We start from the raw sequence: 18,842 nt of genomic DNA on the forward strand, positions 1-18,842 counted from the left end.
TAAAAGACGCTTGCTCCTTGGAAGAAAAGTTATGACCAACCTAGATAGCATATTAAAAAACAGAGACAGTACTTTGCCAACAAAGGTCTGTCTAGTCAAAGCTATAGTTTTTCCAATAGTCATGTATGGATGTGAGAGTTGGACCATAACGAAAACTGAACGCTGAAGAATTGATGCTTTTAATCGTAGTGTTGGAGAAGATTCTTGAGAGTCCCTTGGATTGCAAGGAGATCCAACCAGTCAGTCCTAAAGGAAATCAGTCCTGAATATTGATTGGAAGGACTGAATCTAAAACTGAAACTCCAATACTTTGGCCACCTAATGTGATTCACTGACTCATTGGAAAAGACCCTGATTCTGGGAAAGACTGAAGGGAGGATGGGAAAGGGATGTCAGAGGATGAGATGGATGGATAGCATCACCGACTTGATGGGCATGCATTTAAGCAAGCTTTGGGAATTGGTGATGGACAGGGAAGACTGGCATGCTGCAGTCTATGGGGTTGCAAAGAGTCGGACACGACTGAGTGACTGAACTGAACTGAATGAGTGAAGCACCAAGTCCTGCTTTGCTTAATTTTGCAGTTAAGAAAGAGGTTTTAGAGCAAGATGGCTAAGAGTGAGGCACTTTGGAGTCAGCAGATCTGGGCTTGTTTCAATCACTATTTCTGACTTCCTAGCTGTGGGGCTTTGGTAAACCACAGTTTTCTCATCTCTCAAATGAAGATTATAATAGAGCCATCATCATGGTTGCTGTGGGTCCCCTGGTGGCTCAGACGATAAAGAATCTGCCTGCAATGCAGGAGACCAGGGTTTGATCCCTGGGTTGGGAAGATCTCCTGGAGAAGGGAATGGCAACCTACTCCAGTATTCTTGCCTGGAGAATCCCATGGACAGAAGAGCCTGGTGGGCTACAGTCCATGGGGTCACAAAGAGTTGGACACGACTGAGATTAACACTTTCACTTTTTCATAGTCGTCCTGAGAGTAAAGGGAGATAATGCATGTCTGAGACTTAATAAGGCTCTGACATGTATTAAGTACTTAAAAACATGTTGACTATTATTATCATTACTCTAGGGAGTAAAATTCTTGACCTGTTATATAACTTTCCAGCTGTGCAAATCTGGTAAGGGGAATTGTGAAACAGGAAAACACTCCTAATTTTTGCAATTCTTTGTCCTCTGAAATGTGAGAGGTGATTACTTCACTTTGATTTGTCTAGGGGTTATTTCACACATTAGGGTTGTTGACAGTGAAATAAAAGTTAGCAGGCATTTTGTATTTAACTCTGCTTTACCCGTTTAAAGGCATCAAGCCATAGTTCTCGTGCTTGAATCTGGCATTCATTTGCTTCATGTACCACCAGTCAGAGATGACTGTCGGTAAGGTGTTCTTGAGGAATGTTTCAAATCGAGTGATAAACAGCATGTCCCATGGATAGCCTTCATCCCAGACCCGGCTCATCACCCAGGAGCCACTTCGGGAGCTGATGATGACCTTGAAAAACACCAGTTCAACTGTTAACATGGTGACTGTCTGTAGTGGATATGCCTCTCAGATCTGCCTTTAGGAATGGAGTTATTACACCACTGCTGGCAGTGCCCGGAAGGCAGTCCTCAGCTCTCAGCCCTCTTTGGGAGTTGCTTTGGTGAAGAGGGGGCCTCCCCCAACATCTTATAATCTTTTTGGATCCCCTGCATTCAGTGACCGGATGAGGGAGGAACACAAAGACCTAGGGTCTCTCAATTTGTCTCACCCTCTCCTTCCCCTGCTGTGTCCACAAACCCATTCTCTCCATCTGTATCTTTATTCCTGCCCTGCAAATAGGTTCACCTGTACCATTTTTCTAGATTCCATATATATGCTTCAATATATGATATTTGTTTTTTTTTTCTTTCTGACATTTCACTCTGTATAACATGCTCCAGGGGCTCTGTGATGACCTAGAGAGGTGGGATGGGGGTGGGATGAGAGGGAGGCTCAAAAGGGAGGCAATATATGTAAATAAAAATAAACATCTATACTGGTAAAAAAAAAAAATGACCCAGCCTCTCACTTCAACTAGGGACAATTCAGAAGGATTATCCTAGCTTCAGAGTAAATAAAGGAAAACTTCTTTCCCTTCCCTCAGTGGTATTCATACAGAGAGCACTCCCAAATAAACTTCCTGCACTATAACCTATATCTTAGGGTCAACACCTGTCAAATCATTTCTGTGGTATTTTCATCTTTCAGCCAGATCTTCTCTGGTGTAGGTGACCAATAACTGAATACTGGTCATATTTCTTCTAGTGCTTGTCTGATGATCCCACTGGTTTGGGAAGAATTTATTGGACACATTAGACACCAAACATCCCAAAGAATCAGCTTGTTGAATGACATCATTCCAGCTGATGTTCTGCCTTTGCCACATCAAGCTATTTAAAATCCCACCTGTTACCAAAGGGCATTGAGCTATATGAACTGCTACTTACTTTTTGCATCAAGGACTCTGCCCTCCCCGATTTCTTTCACACTTTTCAAATCGTATTAAAGATAGTTCCCTGAGTATCAGGGAGGCATACTTTTTCGGCTATGTGGCTGAGTTCTGAGGCGATGTCACAGCCCGAGTTCCCCAGACCAATCACCAGGACTCGCTTTCCCTTGAAGATTCCTGGTTCTTTATAGTCCCGGCTGTGGAAGCATTTGCCTTTAAAAAGTTTTATTCCTGAGTGAAAAAGTGGAAAACACATGAATTATTTTGATTTTCACTTTAAAAAACTGCTATAACAGAGCTTGTTAGTGAATACGGTTGCAGTAATAGGAATTTTAATACTTAAACTATGTCAGATACAGTGTATCTAATTGTATAGATATATGTGCTCAGTCGTGTCCAGCTCTTTGCGACCCTATGGACCATAGCCCACCAGGCTCCTCTGTCCATGGGACTCTCCAGGCAAGAACACTGGAGTGGGTTGCCGTGCCCTCCTCCAGGGGCTCTTCTCGACTCAGGGATCGTACCTGCATCTCCTGCATTACAGGCAGATTCTTTTACCACTGAGCTGCCTGGGAAGCCCACTAGATACAATAAAAGGATATTTTAATTTAATGTGTACTTTTATAAACTATACTTCTGTATACATAAGAAAGACATCATCAAGGTCACTTCTTCATGCAAGATGTATGGATGGCAGCGTAAACGTTGGCCTTACCTGGAAAGGACTCTTTAGGTATGTTGGGGTACACATGATGTCCAGAACAAATCATCACGGCATCAAAGACAGCTGATTCCTTTTTACCATCTTTTTCAGTGATAACATCCCATTGGCCAGTGGTTGAGAAATCGGGACGCTTATTTACACTGGATACAATTGTCTAAGAGAAACACAGAAAGATAATCTTTATTCAATGCCTAAAGGCAGATTTGGCACCAACATCATCAAATAGTATGAAGAAAATCCTTAATAGTGCCTTAGGAAAAATACTTAATTCATTATGAAGGTACATATTATAAATTCAAAATTCCTTTTAAATAAGTCAAAGCATAAAATAAGCTATATGATTATTAAAAATATTTATTTATTTTTGGCTGGGCTGCATCTTTGTTGCTTCACAGGCTTTCTCTAGTTGCAGTGAGTGGGGGCTACTCTCTAGTTATGGGGTGAGCGCTTCTCATTGTGGTGGCTTCTTTTGTTGCAGAGCACAGGCTCTAGGGGGTATAAGTTTTAGTAGTTGTGGTGCAGAGTGTAGGCTCATTAGTTGTAACTCTCAGGCTTAGTTGCACATGGCACAAGGGATCTTCCTGGACCAGGGATCAAACCAGTGTCTCTTGCATTGCAAGGCAGATTCTTATCCACTAGACCACTAGGGAAGCCCCTATCTATATATGTGTATGTGTGTGTGTATGGGTGTGTGTGTGTGTTTTTAAATCCCCACATAGTTCCTTGTGTATGACCAGTATTCTCTGCAGTACAAGAATGATTCATTTTGGGGCTCTGACGATTGAATTATAGTTTACAAGAGGCAGGTAGCCCATGTAGTAAATAATCTGGTGGCCAATAATTTACATAGTAACAGCAATTTTCTAACGTATTTCTTTAGCCATTTTATTTTTTTAAACTGCTTTAAAGCCTTTATTTGATCTTCAGAATAAGATACATAGTTGCTTCATTTTATATATGAAATGGAGACTTAAAGAAGTTAAATAATGTGCATAAAATCCAATAACTAGGTTCAAAATTTAAATATAGTCCTTGATTCTACAGCTGTTTCTCCCACTGACTTTCCAATTTCATTCTTTAGGTGGTTCATATTTTGGTCAAGACACAGAGTTTACATGAAATAGATCCTGTAAAAATACAGTATTTCTTTACTCTCATCCTTTTGCTATGTGTTTGAAGTCAAATTTACACTTGACAAAAAGTCAGCCAAGGAAGCTGATCTCAATCACAGTGCCTGCTACATGATGAGGAAGGTACTATTTAGGACTGTTCTCTTCCAAAGGACGGGAAACACCCAACCCTGACTTGATAACATTTCTGAGGCAGTCTCACTCAAGTGACAACATGCTTTTCTTTTTCTTCTTTGTCCCAGTTATACCACACTGTTTCTTAACAAAGTAAGAGAATGAGCTGGACTGAGAACTGAAGGCAGAGTTAAAAGCGCTTGCAGGGTTGTTGTTCTATTGCATTTCTCTCTGTAGGTTTGAAGATGATGCCAACTGGCCAAGAGTTACAAGTTTCCTCCCCAAATGAATCATGTAACTTTCACTATTTCATAACATGGACACTCCCTATAAATTGGAACAGATGGCTTCTCAGGGGAAAATTTCCATAAACAATATCAAGGGATATAAGGGAGAAAGAAATGTGACCATAGTGTCTATTACAGTAGGCCTTCAAGAAAAGAGGATTCTATTTTTTTTTTTTTTTAAACTTTGTACTTGTATGGTCATTGAGTTTTGTGAAGATGCACTGATATCAAACCCTATCAGGGTTTTGTCATTATCGGAGTGAAATTAACCCGGCAGCTTCCTTAATGGTCTCTTTGCTAGATTAAGAAGGCCACCTTTCTCAGATCATCAAAACATAGAAAGACTTTCCAACTTTGCCAAATGATCATAGAATCATATGGCATCTCAGCGTTAGAAATTAAGAGCTACTCTCTAGTTGTGGTATGAAGGCCTCTCATTGTGGCGGCTTCTCTTGTTGCAGAGCACGGGCTCTAGGGCGTGCAGGCTTCAGTAATTGTGGCATGTGGGCTCAGTAGTTGCAACTCTTGGGCCTAGCTGCCCCTTGTATGTGGGATCTTCCCAGACCAGAGATCGAACTGGTGTGCATTGCAAGGCAGATTCTTATCCACTGGACCTCCAGGGAGGCCCCTATCTATATGTTTTATTAAATTTTATTTCCACGTGGTTCCTTGTGTATGACCAGTATTCTCTGCAGTATAAGAGTGATTCCTTTTGGAGCTCTGACAATTGAATTATAGTTTACAAGAGCTACGTAGAACATGTAGTAAATAATCTGGTGGCCAATAATTTTTGTAGTAACAGCAATTTCCTAATGTACTTCCTTGTCATTTTATTTTTAGTGTTATTGTCTCAAAATGAAAGATATCATCTATATCCAGAGTGTAAGTTCTCATATGTTAGTATACTTAAGGATCACCTAGAAAATCTTTCTTATTTTCTGACATAAACATTTAAGCTTATAATTTTCATAAAAGTTTTTGTGCTTACTACTTTCCATAAATATTGATATATCAAAATTAAATAATCATTTAGCTCTAAATATTTAAAAATTTCCCCTGCAATTTCTTTTTTTGACCTGTAAATTGTTTAGGAATAATGAGTTCTTAATTTATAAATTCATGTTTACCCAAGCATTTTTCTCTTTGCTCTTATTTCTAAGTTTATGGCATTTTGATCCAAGAACTATGTATAGTTAAAAATTTCCTGTGGCGGATTCATGTTGATGTATGGCAAAACCACTACAATATTGTAAAATAATTAACCTCCAATTAAAATAAATAAGTTTATATTAAAAAAATAAAAAACAAAAATAAAAAAATAACTAAAAAAAAATTCCTACATATTCTTAAGAGGAATGTGTGCTTTCTAAATCTAGGGTCAAAGAAGCCATACTATTAAAATTGCTTACAGTTGAGAAAGAGATAGTGAAAGGAACAAATGGGGATCTTGTAATATAGAATTCCTCACAGTTACACCCCCAATAACTTTTTTTAAAATAATATCTTACCTTAAATTGTATGTATTTCAGGAGGTTCTTTTCTTTGGCAAACATAGTAATATATTCCTGGAGCTTGCTGTTATGCATAAAGTTAGGAAAATCATCAGGAAATGGGAAGTCTGGAAAACATGTCATCTCTTTGGAAGAGTTGGTAAAGACTGACTGATAAATGCTGGCCCTGCCTTCCTCTACATGGTCCTGTGAAAGAAACATTTTAAATGGATCAGAGTTTGTAAATGAGTATATTTATCATGGTCAGGACTAGCCCCAAATAATTATCACTCATTTTTGGTTGGTCTTTTCCAAAAGTAAATGCAATAAGATGAGGCATAAATTAACTTCACTTAAATTATTTGATGATAATCAAAGGAACTTAGAATGTGAAACGAATCACCAGTCCAGGTTCGATGCATGATACTGATGCTTGGGGCTGGTGCACTGAGACGACCCAGAGGGATGGTACGGAGAGGGAGAAGAGAGGGGGGTTCAGGATGGGGAACACGTGTGCACCTGTGGTGGATTCATGTTGATGTATAGCAAAACCAATACAATATTGTAAAGTAATTAGCCTCCAATTAAAATAAATAAATTTATATTAAAAAAGAAAAATATATCTTTATTCACATCTTTTCTAAGGTAAGGGAAACAGATTCTCAATTTCATCATGTCCTTTTAAGAATATATAACTGGATTAATTTTGTTGCTTTGAACCATTAATTACAGTGATAGTATTTCCCAAAACTTACTTGTGCATGATTTCAATATGCCAGCTCATGATCATGGACAGGCAATGTGATGTATACATGCAATGGAACATTATTCAGTCTTAAGAAGAAAGGAAGGTCTGATACATGCCGTGATATGCATTAACACTGAGGACATATGCTGAATAAAGTAGACCAGTCACAAAAAGACAAATTCTGTATGATTCCATTTTTCTGAGATACCCAGAGTGATCACGTTCACAGAGACTAAGAGAGTGGTGGTGGCTTGAGGCCAGGGAGAGGGAGGAATTGAGAGTCAAATTGTTTAATTTCTGCAGAGTTTTACTTTGGGAAGATTAAAATGTTTTGGGGAGGGATGGTGGTATGATTGTATGATAACGTCAATGAACTTAATGCCACAGAACTGGACACTTTAAAATAGATACATGGTAAATTTTTATTGTGGTTTATTTACCACAGTGAAAAGAAAATTTTTTTTTTCACTGAATAAAGAAAGGAATAAAGAACGGAATAAGGAGAAAGGGGAATAGAGGCAGAAAAGGAGATTACTTAAATCCTAAGCATTATTCTTTGGGCTAAAGTTCTGAAATTAACATAGGTCCATCTATGCTATCGTTTTTCCAGTAGTCATGTATGGGTGTGAGAGCCATAAAGAAAGCTGAGCATAGAAGAACTGATGCTTTTGAACTGTGGTGTTGAGGAAGACTATTGAGAGTTCCTTGGACTGCAAGGAGATGAAACTAGTTAATCCCAAAGGAAATCAGTCCTGAATATTCATTGGAAGGACTGATGCTGAAGCTGAAGCTCCAATATTTTGGCCACCTGATATGAAGAACTGAATCATTGGAAAAGACCCTGATGCTGGGAAAGATTGAAGGCAGAAGGAGAAGGGGACAACAGAGGATGAGATAGTTGGATGGCATCACTGACTCAATAAACATGAGTTCGAGCAAGTTCCGGGAGTTGGTGATAGACAGGGAACCCTGGCATGCTGCAGTCCATGGGGTCACAAAGATTCAGACACGACTGAGCGACCAACCAGACATGTTAGAAAGATTGAGCAAAACTCGAGGGCAGAGGGAATTTGTTTTCACATTTGGAATTCTGGTAAGATATCACTTCAAAGGCTCCCCAAAACAACCTGGGTTGGGGAGGGTTGGCACTGAAGAGTCAAGTAGCAGTGATTAGGAAGAGGTAACATGATTAAGAAAAGCTCAGACCTTAGTTTAGCTCTCTTGAACTCATTCAGTTTGAATAAAACATAAGAGTTCCTGCTTGTTCCCAAAGGGGATGCAGAAGTCATCTGAGACTCTTCGTAGCTAGTTTGCCAGAGAGTTGCCAAGGGTTGGGGTCAGCTAAGTGGTATTTTAGTAGAGCTGAAGAATGGACCATTTGGGTCAGGGACTCAGTCAGCAAACTGCACCTGATAAGTGGAGTCTGTTCACCTAGGAGTTTCATCAACCCCTGACAGCTAAGGGAAGACAGTTCCAGGTTCATTAACTGGCTTTTGGTTGAAGATTACTGAAGGATAGGCATGAAGGGTAATCACCTACAATAGGAACATCAGGAGACCAGAGGATTCAGAGGACAGCCCAAGACTGTGTTTGAATTTGGGAAACTTTGGCTTTGCTTCACCACAAGGTCATATAATTTCTATTTCTGCATAATCCCAGAGACAATTTTAGAAAGAGCGGAGGGACAAGGAAGGGAAGCTAAAAGACTGAGTATTGCTCCTAAAGAGACCTAGAGATTAAGCTGTGCCAAATGGGGTACTCCTTGGGTCTTAGCATGATTTTATGTTTTTCTCTATGTAATTCTGGATATTTGTCTTGTCCTATTTATGCTAGATGTCAAAGAGTGACCTGAACACTTAGTAGTCTAGTATTACTTACAGAAAAAACATTTCAAAATATTAAGAACTCCCAGAGAAAATGGGAGAGGATCTCCCTGGACAGAGTGAGAGTTTTAAGTTTGGCTGACATGCTTCACTCAAGAATTTCGTATTTTCCTTCAACTGGTAATATGAGCTATATGGTAGACAGAATTTTAAGAATGACCCTTAGTGTATCTCATCCTTGTGTAGTCATTTGCCCTTTGAGTATGGATGAAATCTGTAAATATTATATCACTCCTCTGACTATGTTGTTAAGTATTATTGAATCACATGATCCCTTTACAAGCAGAGTTTTCTCTGGCTGGTATCAGAAGTCAGAGGTTCAAAACATGAGGGGAATTCAGCTGGTTCCTGGTTTTGAAGATGGAGAGAGACATATGCCAAGCAATACTGGCAGCCTTTAGGAGTTGAAAGGAATCCCATTTATAGCCAGCAAGGAAACAAAGACCTTAATCTTGAAAAAACAAGGAACTGAATTCAGCCACCACCCTGTAGTGTGCAGGTTCTGTCCGTGTGCTTCCAGATAAGAGCCCAGCCCAGGCAGCACCTAATTTTTGACCTCATGAAACCCTAACCAAAGAACCTAGCTGAACTATGCTGTACTTCTGATCTGTGTTAGTGAAAAGTGAAAGTGAAGTGGCTCAGTCGTGTCCGACTCTTTGCAACCTCATGGACTGTAGCCCACTAGGCTCCTCCGTCCATGGTATTTTCAAGGCAAGACTACTGAAGTGGGTTGCCATTTCCTTCTCCAGGGGATCGTGCCAACCCAGGGATCAAGCCCGGGTCTCCTGCATTGCAGGCAGACGCTCTTACCATCTGAGCCACCAGGGAAGTCCGTTGATCTGGGTAACTGAGCGTAATAAAGAAATATTGTTAGCTGCTTTGCTGCTGCTGCCGCTGCTAAGTCGCTTCAGTTGTGTCTGACTGTGCGACTCCATAGATGGCAGCCCAGCAGGCTCCCCTGTCCCTGGGCTGCTTTAGTTTGTGGTAATTTGCTATGCAGAAATAGAAAACTAATACAAAGTCCAAGGTAAAGTTTTGGAGCAAGGCAAAGTTGAGGAAAATTATGTAACAACAAAGGAGGAATTTTATATAATAAAATGATGCAAACCCTTGAGACAGATTTGAGGTGCTTTTGCAATTTGGGCTGTTCCAGGATAATGAATTTCCCTAGCAATGCTGAGCTGATTGGTGTTTAGTTTTTCTTAGGTTCTCCAAGGGCCATGGTTACTGAAAAAGGAGTTGCAGCATCAGCTAATCACATCATCTGTGACTTGCTATTAAAAAAAATATATATGTTATGAACATCTTATTGTTCCTATTTGGTATTATAGTGTATCTCAGAGTCCATGTGTATAGACTGATCCTTTTAAGTTGATCATATGAGAAGTTCATAAGAGGAGGACTAAGATCATAAATGACATTTTCAAATATAATTATTTTTTTGGGGGGGGACAAGTGATCAAAAAAGAAGCAACCTTGCTTATCTATGGAAGTAGCTTTATCTATTGTTTTAAAATTACTAAAGTAACTCAACCTTCTGATTACATATGAAAGATTATGCAGATGTATTTAACTCTTTTTCCTCTAAAATTGGGTTTCCCAGGTGGTGCTATTGGTAAAGAACCTTCTTCCCAATGCAGGAGATACGGGAGACCTAGGTTCAGTTCTAGAGTTGGGAAGATCCCCTGGAGTTTGAAATGGCAACCCACTCCAGTATTCTTGCCTGGAAAATTCCATGGACAGAAGAGCCTGATAGGCTACAGTCCATAGGCTTGCAAAGAGTCAGACATGACTGAAGTGACTTAGCATGCACACACCCCTAAAATTACTGTAAAGGTATCAGAGGTATAAACCCACAGGGAAAAAAAGTGAAAGCAAACAAGAAACAAAAACAATATTTTGAAAGTAGAGCACAGATGGATGAGTGATAACTGACTTACCAGATCAAAGAAAGCGGAAAGTTAAGAATGTGGTAAGTCGCAGATCAAATAGTGATCTTATAAGATTCAAGGTCTACAGTCTTTTACTTCATATATTTTAATTTCATAGAAAACTGCCAAGGAGGTACTCTCATATACTCTTCTAAAATGAGAGAATTAAAAAATAGTAGGAAGATTAAGTTTTCAGAAAACAGGGTTACCCAGGATAATAGCAGTGTGGTTAGCCTAGAGAAGGGAAGCAATCCAGAAGAGTGTCTTTAAGAGACAGTTAAGAGAAGAATTAAGCCAGTGAAACACCTCATATATTTAACTGTTCAGAGGAGAGTCAAAATTATGTGGGAGAGGTTGGGGAGTGAAATAGAATAGCATTGTAAAATTAAATCAACAAAGACCACAAGGCAGTTATTAACGCCAGTGAAAACAAAAAGTTAATCAAGAAAGTATAATCAGAATCCACTAAGCAGCTTAGCAATGATATTTACATGGTTGTAATAATATAGACATGAAGGTTAATTAAACAAAAAGAATGATATGACTATAGGAAAAAGAGAAAATGGAAAATTTTGTAAATGAATCTGTTCCAAAAATTCTAAGGGATTATTGTTTTTATGTAGCACCAGTCAAAATAAATTGTATAAATTTATTTATTTTTGAGAAAATTACAAGAAATGAATCAAAAATGAACATGATAAAACACAGAATTCAAACTCAGCCTAAAGAGGCTACATATTAGAGTAAGAGGAGATCCAGGGTTACCTGATTTTCTGACTTTTCAAAAAAAGACATTTCCTTAGATTTTTATGTGAAATATCCTGGTTTTAAAATAATGGACTGAAATTAAAAACATAGATCAAATAAAATGGACCAGCTTTAGTGTGAAAAGAGCCAAGCTGGTCTGCTAACCCTACAACATATATAAACTATTGATTTTTGTCTGGCAATTTTGTGATCATCCACCTCATTGAATTATTGTATTTTTTTATAACCATTTTCCAATTGATATCCTTCATGGTATAAAATCAGATAGTCAGCAGTTGATAATTTTTCATCCATTCTATTTTCTCTTTTTTGAGTTATCATTTGTCTTACTGAGTCCAAACTTCTAAAAGAACATTAATTAATAGATCTTTTTTTTTTTAATTTTTTTCAGTGTTATTTTATTTATTTATTTTATTTATTATTTTTTTAAATTTATTTATTTATTTTTAATTTTTACTTTACAATTCTGTATTGGTTTTGGCATAGATTGACATGAATCCACCACAGGTGTACATGCGTTCCCAAACATGAACCCCCCTCCCACCCCCCTCCCCACAACATCTCTCTGGGTCATCCCCGCGCGTCAGCCCCAAGCGTGTCATATCCTGCATCAGACATAGACTGGCATTTCGATTCTTACATGTTATTATACATGTTTCAATGCCATTCTCTCAAATCATCACACCCTCTCCCTCTCCGAGTCCAAAAGTCCGCTATACACATCTGTGTCTTTTTTGCTGTCCTGCATACAGGGTCATCATTGCCATCTTCCTAAATTCCATATATATGTGTTAGTATACTGTATTGGTGTTTTTCTTTCTGGCTCACTTCACTCTGTATAATTGGCTCCAGTTTCATCCATCTCATCAGAACTGATTCAAATGTATTCTTTTTAATGGCTGAGTAATACTCCATTGTGTATATGTACCACAGCTTTCTTATCCATTCATCTACTGATGGACATCTAGGTTGTTTCCATGTCCTGGCTATTATAAACAGTGCTGCGATGAACATTAGATCTTTAAGAGAGAACTTAATTTCCTGGAGGCAGTATTTTCCATCTTCATTTTGTTATAAATTTCTATTTTATTGTATTGTCAACTGAGGATTTCATTTTACTTACATACTTTTCCAAAAAATTTGAGTATTTTTTGACTTAAGAATCAGTTTTAGAAATGTTCCATCGGCACTTGAAAATAAGGCATATGTCATCTTTTTAAAATACAGGGTTTGTTGTATATCAACTAACGACAGACCAAAGTGCAAGATGCAATGCTTGCTAAGTTACTGTTTGACCAAATCTATGATCCGTAAAAAACCAAAACAAACAGAAAACAACTGTGTAAATATTAGTCAGTTCATAAGATTGCATTTTCAAATTTAAAGAGTCAAAAAAACTCTAAAAGGGACTCCAAAGAAAAACATTTTTTCTTTCCTTAAAAAAATTAACATTGTTTTCTATACACACCCGTGGCAGATTCATGTTGATGTGTGGCAAATACAGTATTGTAAAGTAAAATTAAAAAATGAAATAAAATAAAATTAACATATAGATTAAAAAAATTAACATTGTTTTCTATCTGAAATGATTTTCCCTTTGATGAAAGATCAAACTGTAGATCTCTTTGTAGAGTTGCTAGTTCATAATGAAAAGCACTGAGCACTAGAAATTTAATTAGGGCTCATATAACTCAAAGATGTCAGGTCCCTAGAATACAAATTTTTAGTGTCATATTAGAATATTCCAATCACATTAAAAGCCAATGTGTCTGAGGCCTTGCTATTGAAAAGTAATTCAGTGGTAGATTAGTTGCCAAATCTGCATCAGAAAGCAATGTGATTTTGAAATATGATGAGAGTTTTCTACTATTCCCTTGCTAGAGTGCATGTGGGAGGCGAAGGTAGAGGAATTCACAGCTTTGGATGAGTTGAGGATGCTTGACAGTGATTATAGTCAACACAAGGAGAGACTAAATATTAAAGATCAAATTGATACATAGGCTAGAAAAAAAATCAGAGGAAGTGAGCAAAAGATTGCATGCCCAGAAAAAGGAGACTTTATTCATGATACTTCAGGCCAGAATCTAGGAAATTTGTTGACATGTTGTTTGTGGAACTCCTGAGAAAGACCTTCTCCGTAGACCTGCAGCCTAGTCATAAAGTATTTTCTCAGTGATCAAAGCAGGTGAGGCAAATACATCATTCTGCCTTTAGATCTGGGTTAGAAGAAGGAACTATTAATAGAAGGACCTAAGAAAGTGCTGTAGGAAAAAGCTACAAAAGTTTGAATTATGTGCACATTCCTTTTTTTATTTAATTTGGCTGCATTATGCAGTACACAAAATCTTAATTCCCCGACCAAGGATCGAACCCATGGCCCCTGCATTGGAAACGTGGATTCTTAAACACTGGACTACCAGGGAAGTCCCTGTGGTTTTATTATTATTATTTGTTTTACACTTAGCTAATGATTGGATTTTAGAAAATGTAAAATGCTGACTTTTTAAACTAACTGTAATGAAAATACAAAATTTAACTTGATTTTATAGTATAATCCTATAATGTGATTTCTAGGTATACTGCTACAGACTCATAGAGGTATTTGAGAAACACTGCAAGTCACAGTATCATTTGCATCTTCAAGTCCTCCCACGGAGGTGAAATAATTAGGGAACTCTGAATAATCAACTGTATTAGTTTCATGTGGCTTCTATAATAAGTTACCACAAACCTGACAGCTTAAAGCAACAGGAATCTATTCCCTCATGAGTCCAGAGGCCAGGAGTTGAAAACCAGCATCACTGGGCCTAGCTCAAAGTGTTGGCAGGGCCAAGTCCATTCCAGAGGCTCTAGGGGAGATTCATTATCTCTTCCCGCTCCTGCTGGATGCCAGCATTCCTTGGCTTTTTTAGCATCTGGGGGCCACCAGTATTCCTTGACTAATGTCTCCTTCTCGGTCATAGCATAGCATCTTCATATCTCTCTTTCTGATAAAGTCATATTCCCTTTTTTCTTTTGTTTCTGTATGTCAAATCTCTCTTTGCCTTTCTCTCTCTTTCTCTTTTAAAGTTTATTTTATTTCCTGGCTGTGTCAGGTCTTAGTAGTGGTATGTGGGATCTTTCATTGAGGTGTGTGGGCTTAGTTGCCCCAGGGCTGGCATGTAGGATATTTCATTTCCTGACCAGGGATCGAACCCATGAAATGTGGATTCTTAACCACTGGACCACCAGGGAAGTCTCATGCCTTTCTCTTTTAGGGATAGATGTTATGGCATTTTGGCCCCACACAGATAATCCAAGATAATCTCATCATCTCAACATTAATCATACCTGTAAATATCTTCTTTTCCCCTCATTAGGAATATTTACAGGTTCTAGGATCAGGACCTGATATCTTTGAGGGGCCCATTGTTGGAATAGCCTATCACAGTCCACTGTCAGGCCACTAAGGATTCACATTTATCCCACATGTCAAATACATTCACTTCATCTCAGCATCTCGAAAGTCTCAATCCACTGCAGCATTAAATCAGGTTTAAACTCTCACTTATATATCATCAGCTCAATAATTCTAAATCTCATTATCTAAACTATCTGAATCAGGTATCAAAGTGACTCAGTGTAATTCACCCTGGGACAGAATTCTCTATTTCTGGACCTGTCAAGCTAGAAAATAAGTTATCTTATTTCAAAATATAATGATGAGACAGTCATAGTGTACCAGTAACAAACATTCTTATTCCAAAAGGGAGAAAATGGAAGGAAAAAAAAGGAGTCATCAGTCCCAAGCAATTTTGGAATCCAGAAGGGTAAGTTTCATTAGGTTTCAAGTTCTGGGAAATAAGCATTTGTGTCTCAAGGCTCCAGCTTCTGGGTTTGAGGTTCCATCCTCTGGGGTAATTTTTGTTTTTCTTGAAGAGTACATCATGCTTGTAGGTGAGTAGTTTATCCATCCATGATGCCAAGTTCAAATTTTAAAGCCTTTCTTGAGCAACAGGAGAGGCAGCTGCTCTCAAAAGCTTTATCAGCAGTGTCTTCCTTCAACAATGCTTTGCAAAGTAAGTGTGAATGTGAGGATCTGGTTAAGATCACTGGGTAGAAGACCTGCCAGCTCAACAGGCCACTTGTTGAAATGGCACCTGGCAATTTATTAAGGGATTAAGAATTCAAACTGGAAATGCAAGTCAGACTGAATTGGAGTCTTGTCTTTGCCATTCACAAGCTATTTACCTTTTTTTTTTTCTTTTAAGCTTCAGATTCATTTGTAAAAGGGAAAAATTCATACCTCGCTTATAGGATTATTATATATTATATAGATTGAATGAAATGAGAAAGGTGTTTGGTATATAGACATTACTTAATAAGACAGCCCTATCAGCCTTCACTGTGCTAATCTGAAATTCTGTCAGCACATTCCAGTGACAAACACTGAGCTCCGCAGTACTGGGAAGCTGCTGTATAGCACAGGGAGCTCAGCTCAGTGCTCTGCAATGACCTACAGGGGTGGGATGGGGGTGGGTGGGAGGTTCAAGAGGGAGGGGATAAATGTATACATATACATGTTGTTGTACAGCAGAAACTAACACAGCATTGTAAAGCAATTACACTCCAGTTTTAAAATAATCGATACTGGGTGGTTCAAAAAGAGTTCTTTGAAACCTAGAAAATATCTATATTAATAAGAACAATTCTCATATATTGATAATATTTAAAGAGCCATCATAGACACTTTCTTCTTAAACATAACATTTCTATTAAGGTATAAAATTTAACACTAATTTTGTACTTGCAGAGGGAATAGTGATTTAAAAGGGGTTACTGGGGACTTTTCTGGTGATCCAGTGGTTAAAACTTCATGCTTCCAATGCAGGGGGCACAGGTTTGATCCTGGAAATTGAAATCCCACATATTGTGTGGCATGGTAAAAACAAAAAAATGAGGTTATTGATCTTCCTGTGTTCCTATGTATTTATGGTTTATCAGAAGAAGAAGAAAACAGGAGTAGGCTTAACCAGACAGTATTCCTAAGGTTGTAGATACGGAGAGAGTTGGGGCACAGGGAAGCCGCCACACCTGATGATATACTTGTTAGACAACACAGGAAGAGATCTAACAGCAGCTTACAAGCATACCTGCTGATAGAATCCTTAATATAAATGCATAGAAGTAAGCCTGACAAGCTACAGTCCATGAGGTTGCAAAGTGCTGGACACGACTTGTGACTGAACAACAAGTCACTGAACAACTTCAAATCAGTGTGTCCTCTTCTTGGTTCCTCTTGCAGCAATCTCAAGAATTATGTATTTTTGGCAAGAAAAAAGTCAGCACCTGAAATCTTAAAATCTGTGGTCTGAATCTCTAAGAGGTTGTTCCAGAAACTGAACAAATGAATGGAAAGAACCATCACTTTTTAAATGATTAGCTCATGTAATTCTGTTACATAAACTTAACCAATATTTGACCATGGATTTTATCCCCAAGTGGCTCACTTATTAATGATTTATGGGTTGAGTTCTATACACAGACACTGACCAGCTCACTATCCCATTTACTTCTGAAGTAAGCAAGGGATTTACTTTCCCACCTGCTACTGATGTTAAGCTTTGTAGAGCAAGTGTAGCTGCCATGACAGCCTGTGCTCAAGCAACGTGTTCTCGCACACTTCCGCCTTCACTCCCCAGTCTGCTGCAGTGATGTCCCACTCACCGAGAATTTCCACAGGCCCCCAACATCTTCACCCTTCTCAAAGCAGGTGGGTTCCAGTCCCTCTTCTAGGCAGCTCCTGATGGAGGCCAGGCCGCTGATGCCTGCTCCAATGATGGCCACTTTCTTCACCATGGTTGCCTGTGCAGAGGCCCAGAGATTCACAACTAAAACACATACGCACACACTTATTCCCACAAACTGTTATGCATATATGGAAAAAGAAACAAATATATGTGTGTAAGTATATATGTATATATGACACATACATATATATATACACTCATGTACATATACTCATACCCACTCCCATATGTATATATGAAGAGACATATGTATGTGTATGTATATACATACACACACACATTCATTCCTTCTTTCTACTTTACGTAAGGCTTGATGAAGAATAAGGTCTGGTTCCATCTGTATTTCAGTATGCCAGATAGTCACCTGTTTCTTCCTCTAGTAATGTTCTTAACCTTCTCAATTAAAAATAAAAATCTTTGCAACATTTCTATAGTTAAGTTGGTTTTACTTGAATGATTCATGTTTGGGGGGGGAATGAAAATACCTTTAAAATTTATTTCAACTCCTCCTGCAAATAAAAAAATAAATGAAGTGGCAGATGTAAAAAATAAAATAAAATAAAATAAAATAAAAATCATCTCTTTATCTAAAAATAACTTCTCACTAGCTACTACCCTTAACTTCTGTTCTAAAAATTTGTTTCCTAATCTTTTCCTATTCCTGACAATATCTTTAGACCCTACTGTTACTTCTTCTTTTCTTTTTTTTTTAGGCAAAATCACATAGCTACACAGAAAAGTAGATTTGGATAACAAAAATTATAATCCTTACTGCTCAGAAAAAAAAGATCTCTGTTGAACTATCTGTCATTCTCATTTTGGCCATTTTTGGTATAAATGTAGCATACTCCTCCATTTACCAGTCCCACTCCCCTCCCTCTCAAATCATTGCAGTATCATTCTTTTTCTACCTTTTGGTGATCTTCCTCTTTTCTGTAGATTTAAGTCTTGTCCAAAACGTCTGAGCAGTTTGAAAGAAAAAATACTTCCCTGAACCAATACTCTAGGAGGGTGGTATTGGAAAATGGGAGGAGCTACTCTTAAAGAGGAACTTGCTTCTGGGTCTTCCAGCATGTGAGGCAACATCCATGCCCCCAGAGAGTTGGTCTCTGCTCCAAGCTATTGGCCACCCAGTCCCTGCTTTCCATTAGCAAACCCAATCTAATGCTTACAATCCTGGACTTTTGGCCTGGGACTCAGGCACTTGTCCCAGATAGATGACTCTGCAGTTTTCTGCTCCATTTTATGATGTGTTATTTAAAGTTTACTTTATTTTTCTCATTTCTAATTCTTCTGTAGGTATTTCATAGTAGCCCCCCACCCCTGCTCCCTCCAATACTCTTGAAAACTAGTTGCTTAACTGAGATTTTTTGGTCCCTGCAGTGATGATGAGTTTTCTCTCTTTCTTCCTATTCTCTCTTTTGACCTTTGAGGTCAAAGGTTAGATTTTTCAAAAATGTCTTTTATTGATTCTGGCTACTGTGTTGTCATGGAAAAGATC

At 38.2% G+C, this 18,842-nt stretch overlaps 1 protein-coding gene across 2 annotated transcripts in view; it reads right to left on the reverse strand.

Moving 5' to 3' along the window:
• LOC120880260 (dimethylaniline monooxygenase [N-oxide-forming] 3) overlaps positions 1-18,357 on the reverse strand; it is a 29,342-nt gene extending 10,985 nt beyond the window's left edge. Inside the window, exons 1-6 of one of the 2 annotated variants that reach the window (XM_040263531.1) lie at positions 18,253-18,357; positions 17,259-17,396; positions 6,241-6,429; positions 3,193-3,355; positions 2,566-2,708; positions 1,299-1,498 (exon numbers count right to left, since the gene is read on the reverse strand). In XM_040263531.1, the coding sequence (XP_040119465.1) occupies positions 1,299-1,498; positions 2,566-2,708; positions 3,193-3,355; positions 6,241-6,429; positions 17,259-17,390 (827 nt within the window). In that variant the 5' untranslated portion in view covers positions 17,391-17,396; positions 18,253-18,357. Of the gene's footprint in view, positions 1-1,298; positions 1,499-2,565; positions 2,709-3,192; positions 3,356-6,240; positions 6,430-17,258; positions 17,397-18,113 lie in introns of both variants that reach the window. The other variant, XM_040263532.1, reaches the window with a different exon arrangement.
• Positions 18,358-18,842: the final 485 nt, after the last annotated feature.

The sequence above is a fragment of the Oryx dammah genome, unplaced genomic scaffold, assembly GCF_014754425.2.
Source record: "Oryx dammah isolate SB20612 unplaced genomic scaffold, SCBI_Odam_1.1 HiC_scaffold_21, whole genome shotgun sequence".
Classification (NCBI taxonomy): Eukaryota; Metazoa; Chordata; class Mammalia; order Artiodactyla; family Bovidae; genus Oryx; species Oryx dammah.